The following is a 6,866-nucleotide window of genomic DNA, read 5'->3' as shown; positions in this document are numbered from 1 at the left end:
TGACATCAGAGAAACTGGGCTCACTGCTCAGAGTCCACATAAAGACCCCCAGGAAAGTGTTCTAAATCTTCTAAACATCATTAACATTAATTTTTTTGCAAAAAGGGTGAAATGTCCCTTTAAGTAGCTCTATATTCTGATAGCAATCATTTCTATAGTGTGTTTGTCCAGTAACAGGGGTCTCCCGGTTTCCCCGCCTCCCCTCCCCCTCCCCTTCTCTGCATCTCTCATACAGGATAAGCAAGTCAAATTGGAAGTGATGATGCAAAGAAGTGATCAGACAAAACTGGAACTGGAATGCTTGGAGAAAATTTAAGTTGAGAAATGGGCACTCTCTCCTAATCGTCTGAAATTGGCAACCCACCTGGAGAGACCCCTGTCACACTGTAGATAACTATCTAAAGATAGATCTTCACGCTTCACTTACTCTATCTACCTTTAGGTACGGTATGAAATTGCCAGTACATTAAATACATGCATTACATTACGTTATCATCTGATCACACCTAAAGGCCCATTTATACACTCTTTACGTATCAGAATAAATATACCCATTCATAGTCTTCATCAAGTCTTACTTGGACTAGATTTAGTTCAAGGAAATCTGCCCCAACAATTTCCGATGCTATTGCTCCGTTTTGTCGAGAAAACGTTCATCAACGTCAACATCTCAATCCGTACATTACTTTGTGTATAAATGGGCCCTAATATGAATGCTGTCCTTTCCAGTGAAACTCGTTGCATTTTGGATGACAAAATCCATTATCACTGAATCAATTCATTACATGTTGTGTTTTGCGATGCACGTAGGCCTTAACCCTCTCAGGCAGCGATAATGCAGGGTAATGCACAAGTAAACACAGCTATACACTTTGTGCCGGGTTTTGAAGTTTTCATTATTAAAAAAGCATTTAAAGTGTGAATCAAAGCCAACCACAATTTCGGTTACATCTCAATGAGTTTGAGCTGTATAGCCGGTAAAAATGTAAACACACGTGTGATCCTGGGATTTAGAATACTCTCAGTGAAAAAATAAAAATAAAAATACTAGTCTTGGGGATACTTCAAACATCAAACATGTGTTAAACATGCGTGACACTGGACAAAAGAAAATTGTGGCAATATACTTACAACAGTATAGCAGAGAACAAAGCTGCAATTATTGCCATAAGCTGGAAACTGTATTTAGATTAAAAAGTAAAGCATCCTGAAACAAAGTTAAAATAATAAAAGAAAAATAACATCGCCATCTTCATGTCGAGGCCTTCCTTTAGTATCAAGAGGGTCAAAGGTCATTGGCGCACAGGAGTACAAAGCCCTAGTTGCTCCATGATAGAAAAAAAAGGAATTATATAATTAGTGGAATAAGTCCTCCGTAAAGATGGCTAGTTACAGCTAGATGTCCTCTCTTTATGTGTGAAGCTGGTAAGCTACACACACTCACATACACATACACACACACGCACACGCACACGCACACGCACACGCACACGCACACGCACATGCACACACACACACACACACACACACACACACACACACACACACACACACACACACACTGTTATGTGCGAGGGGTCTTGGCTGTGACACGTCTTGATGTGGTGTCAGGGTTGTGTTGGGGTTGGGGGTGGAGGATTGGGTGATGGTTGGAGGTGGTCTGCGTCACTATAGCCGCTTCACATAGTTCCCTGGGAAGGTTCCGAACAGCTTGCTCCGTCGAGAGGTCCCTGCAGCAGTCACACAGAGACAGACAGAGAGCTGTTAGTGAGAGGTCCCGGCAGCAGTCACACAGAGACAGACAGAGAGCTGTTAGTGAGAGGTCCCATGCAGCAGTTACACAGAGACGGCACATCACAGGTCAAACTCTATTCCTTGCACCTTTGGGCCTGTGGCCCACTGGCCCCTCCACTACTACTACTACAAGAGATTTTGTCCTAAACTCGCACAAATCGCTACATAATCATCTCTGGGGTCATGATCAAGATGTATGAGTTAGATTTTTCGGATCCCATTCCAAGTGGTTATGATGACCAAAGTTTGCGGGCCATGGATAAGCAACCCGGCCTGGCGGAGACCTGTGCTCCAGGCACTCGACAGAGTGCAGTTCTAGTTAACACTGTGTCAAACTCCTCACCTCTCCAAGAATTTGGCTGTAGAGTTTTTTTCAGGACAAAAATATTTATGCTGAGATGTTGAAATGTCCTTGATTCTCAGGACAATCAGTCTTCTAACTGAACTTCCTCAGGCTGAGTCCAGCTGTGAGGGATAACTTGTCAACTTGTTTTTCTTCTAGGCAAAAGCCTATTAAAAATACATGGTGACACTCTGGCACCATCTAGTGGCCGGCATAATTTGATGTCTATTCAAGAAGATCTATTCAGCCAGTGACAGTAGTACTTGTGGATTGGGTCACAAAACAGCTTTCATTGTGGGAACTATACATTTCACCTACTTTTTTACCTGTAAGACTGTGATGTGACAATAAAGCTCTGATTCTGTGCATTCACATAACAGGCATACATTCATATTCATGTACTTTTTAGTAAATAGTAACACTGTGGGTAGCAAGGTTCTCTCTTCTTACCAACAAACCAGCCATCGTCACACTTCTCCATCACATCAACAACATCTCCTTCCTTCAGCTCCAGCTCGTCTTCATTGCGGGGCAGGTAGTTGTACACTGCCCGGAACCTGCACGGGTCAAACATGTCTATCAGTATTTGTACTTTCTCTTTTGGACATCCACTTGCTTGCTATGATAATGTTTGTGCAACAAGCTGTCGGGCAGAATAATTGTATATCTCCATAATTAGTGTTTTTGAGGGCATTGCTTTTGAAAATTACATCATATTGCAGCCAAGTCTATGGACTTTTTAACGTTTGTTTAGAGCACAATCAAATATAAAAATATAAATATATCTTGTGACTGTTAGGGTACCATTCGTCATATCGTAATAATAATTAACACAGGCATATAATACACCACTGCAGCTGCCGTATATACTGTAGATGTGTGGACATTGATTCTAGATATTCAGGATAATTTACAACATAACAACTATACACGGTGGAACTCTAATTTAATGAATACGGTTGGCACAATAAATCACAGCTCACATTATGTGTGGTGTCTGGGTTAGACAGTGATTTCTTCAGCCATTCTATGGACATGACAATCATAATTCTGCGTGCAACTATGAGAATATTGACTTACGGGTCTCCTCCACCATGAAGTGTATCTTGCTGAACATATCGCTGTGAGAGAGAGAGAGAGAGAGAGAGAGAGAGAGAGAGAGAGAGAGAGAGAGAGAGAGATAATCATGATGTGTTTACAATCACTCTCAAGCGTACATGTCCATCTGTACACAGAGATGCAGTATGAAGAATCCCTTTGGAAATAATGCACATTACTGTACACAAAGCTAAATACAAATCAACCAGTCAAGCCTAAAAAGTCACCAGTTTAGCCAAAACACACCAATTCCTCCAATCCATATCTCCAGAGGAACAAATGCCTTTGTATTCAAGTTATAATTTAAACATCACACGCTGGCATGCACTATGGTGGAATATGCTACAAACAAGGCCATATTCCATTGTGTCACAGCATGGGGTGATGATGATGAGGTCACGCCCCCTACCCTTTGACCTCTAAGGGCTGACATAAAGGACTTCCTGGTGGCGTTGCGGCTACGAGGAGGTTTACCGTCAACCATCACATCCCGCTTAAAATGCGGCTGAAAGAACCAGAAGTGACAGACCTAGTCAGCGCCTCCACTCTCCGACACAGCCTCGGTTCAAACCAGGGCTGCAACCTCTATTGTTTTCTTCATTAATCTGTCAAATTACTTTTTCGATTAATCGAACAATTGAGAGGCGCGTTGGGTTCGTGGAACATTTTTGAAAACAGCTCAAGCTACAACCCAAGATTGCCCTATAATGACATTCCCAATTTAGGGATCAATTATTAATTGATTATTTTATTAAATGATCGATTATTGATTATCTTTCAGATTAATGAATTAAATCGATTAGTTTGATTAACCGTTGCACCCCTAGTTAAAACACCCAACTCACACACAGGCGCACGCCGGCATGCACGCACATACAGTAAACACACCACCTGCAAGATATGCAGAATTCCCACACCCATTAGACATAGGCACGCACGCACGCACGCACGCAATTCTCTGGCAGCTGAGGACCCTGTTTACATCCACAAATCGGTATTTCTTTGTGAGTAGATGTTAATGTATGCACACTTGCACAGGTTAGAGACAAACTATTTTGCAAAAGTGTCACACAGTGTTATTCTGTCAGGTGAGCTGTCATTGTAATTTTCATCACTATCATCATCATCATCATCATCAACAAGCAGCTGAGTTATTACCTTGACCATGGCAGACCTAGGCTCTGGTGGAGGTATTGTTGGAGGGGAGGATGGATTGGTGATGGGAGGAGAGCAGGACAGCGGAGGAAGAGGAGGTATTGGTGGAGGGGAGGATGGAGTGGTGACGGGAGGAGAGCAGGACAGCGGAGGAAGAGGAGGAGGTGGAGGAAGAAGAGGGAGGGGTGGGAGGTGGATGGGCATGGGAACCGGGGGAGGAGGAGTAGGAGGGGGAAAGCCAAGGAGGAGAGGGGAGCAGGAGAATGGCTGGGAGGTGGAGAGGAGGAGGTGAGGCGAGCCGGGAGAGGAGCGAGGGAGGGCAGAGCATGGCAGGGCGGGTGGAGGAGGTAGTGGAAAACGCGCTGGGATGGGAGGAAGTGCGGAGCGCTCCGCGGAGGAGAGCAGAAGAGGAGGAGGGGGAGAGGCTGGGAGCCGGCATGATTTTGGGAGCGTGACGGTGAAAGGGTCAGGCCAGAGCGGAGCGGGGGGAGGAGGAAGGGGGGGAGGAGGTGTGGAGGGAGGAGGAAGGAGAGGCGGTGGGGAAGGTGACCTGAGGCCGCGATAAGAACGACACGTGGCCGCGGGTGGACAGACGTCAGCCTACAGAGGCAACGACACAGCGATCAACCCTGAAGCTGAAATGACAACCTGAACAATCAAAACAACCGCATAATGGGATGTGAATCTATCATGGATAGCAGCAGCTGGGATGTCTATTTGGTGCAAAGTGCGACATTATTGAGCAGCTGTCATACACAGCAAAAAGTGTCATGAGGGTCAGTTTATCAAACTCTTGTGTAAAGATTAAACTAACACTCGGGATGTTTTTGTTGTGTACAAGCGACTTAGTTTAGTCCACACGCTCTACCTGTTCATTCTCACTGTGGTTTCTACTCTTCACCGCTTCCTGTCTAGCATCCTCCTCTTCCTGAATGAACAACACGGGTAACCCCTCCCCTCTGAACGACGGCAGGTCACCCGTCTCCCGTCTTTGACTCTCCTCGACGTGGGGCCGGCCCTTCCAAGTGATGCACAGCGGCTCCATTGTCACCGGCTTGTGACGCTCCACCCCCAGGCAAAGGCTGCCCTCAGACTGGCGGCTAGGGGCGGCGGCCGGGCTTTTCGCTTCTGGTGACCTTTCCCTGTTGTGGAGGGATTTACCAATCAGTGCTTTGGTTGGTTGCGACGGAGGTAACGTCAAAACATCCCCATCGTCAGCAGTGGCGAGACCACCCAGGATCAGTGCGTGAGTTGGTTGCGCCGGAGGTAACCTCAAGACCTCTGCATCGTCTGCACTAGCGAGACCACCCAGGATCAATGACAACAGCCGGTCGTAGGGGTTTTCCCCTTGATGCTGAACTCTGGGGTCTTCACTTCTGTGCTTTACTTGCGCCTTGCTTGGCCTGTACCACTGTGGGACGTCTGTAGGTTGGCTCTCAAGTTCTGGTTCTGTGCAGAAGAACCCCCTTCCTGTGAACCCGTGTGACAGTTGTTGGGTCCCTTTCGCGTCACTCAGCCCATGTTTGAGAGAGGAGCCGGGGAGAGGAGAGGTGAACGAGGAGGGAGGGTTGGGTGCAGGGAAGAGTTCTGGATCTAGCATCTCTTGTTTGAACGCGGGGCTTATTTCTCTGGACAACGTCCGGGGTGGAGGAGTAAAGCCTCTTTTAGGTGGTGCTGGCGGGGTCACCACGGAGTTCCGAGGTCGCCCCGGGGTCCCAAGGATGAGGGCAGTGGGGGGCGGGGTCGCTGAGAGGGAGGGTGTGGTGGAGGGGTTCATTGTGAGGGCCAGCCACTCACTGGTGACAGACTGCAGGTGCCGGTCTGGGTCCTGATTTCCTTGTTTGAACACGCCGGTTGTTGGTTTTCTGGACAAAGTTCGGGGTGGAGGTGTAAAGCCTCTTTTAGGCGGTGCTGGAGGCGTCACCCTGGGGTCCTGAAGACTGGTGGGAAGCGGGGGTGGTGTTGGGGGGACGGGGGTCACTGTGGGGGAGTGTGTGGTGGAGGTGGAGGGGTCCAGTGTGAGGGCCAGCCACTCACTGGTGATAGCTTGCAGATGCAGTGATTTCGAGGCGGCGTGAGGGGAGTGGTAGGGCTGGTGATGGGTGGAGGAAGAGGAGGGAGAGGGTGGAGGAAGGTCGAGAGGCTTCAGATTGTATAAAGTGAAAAGGAAGGAAAATAGGGAGGCTTATAAAAGAGGAGTGGGGAGGTATGTGTGTAAGTAATGGTAATGTTGCCCCCCTGTTGAAAGACTGCTGGCTTAAATAATGCATGAATGATGACTTATTTTCACAAGGCTTTCGGGGATTGCAGCCATTGGAGAGCATTGGTGAAGGAAACAGTTGCAAGCAATGTAATTGCCCACGACAAATCAAATAATGTATGCCACAGAGATTCCGACAGTTGAATATCTACAACCATTTCACAAAGGCTAATGTTTCCCATTTAGATTCATGGGTTAATATAATACGATGGCTTA

General features: G+C 47.0%; 1 protein-coding gene across 1 annotated transcript in view; it reads right to left on the bottom strand.

The window, feature by feature from the left end:
- sorbs2a (sorbin and SH3 domain containing 2a) overlaps positions 1 to 6,866 on the bottom strand; it is an 83,366-nt gene that overhangs the window by 2,330 nt on the left and 74,170 nt on the right. The window contains exons 24-28 of the mRNA XM_083764514.1: positions 5,259 to 6,533; positions 4,394 to 4,990; positions 3,218 to 3,258; positions 2,588 to 2,694; positions 1 to 1,730 (exon numbers count right to left, since the gene is read on the bottom strand). The exon at positions 1 to 1,730 is cut by the window's left edge and continues 2,330 nt beyond it. Coding sequence (XP_083620640.1) covers positions 1,669 to 1,730; positions 2,588 to 2,694; positions 3,218 to 3,258; positions 4,394 to 4,990; positions 5,259 to 6,533 — 2,082 coding nt within the window. The 3' untranslated portion in view covers positions 1 to 1,668. The remainder of the gene's footprint in view (positions 1,731 to 2,587; positions 2,695 to 3,217; positions 3,259 to 4,393; positions 4,991 to 5,258; positions 6,534 to 6,866) is intronic.

This window comes from Protomyctophum parallelum (assembly GCF_964188405.1).
Source record: "Protomyctophum parallelum genome assembly, chromosome: 5".
Classification (NCBI taxonomy): Eukaryota; Metazoa; Chordata; class Actinopteri; order Myctophiformes; family Myctophidae; genus Protomyctophum; species Protomyctophum parallelum.
Note: the sequence above shows the minus strand (reverse complement) of the source record. Positions and strands in the feature narration are given on the sequence as shown.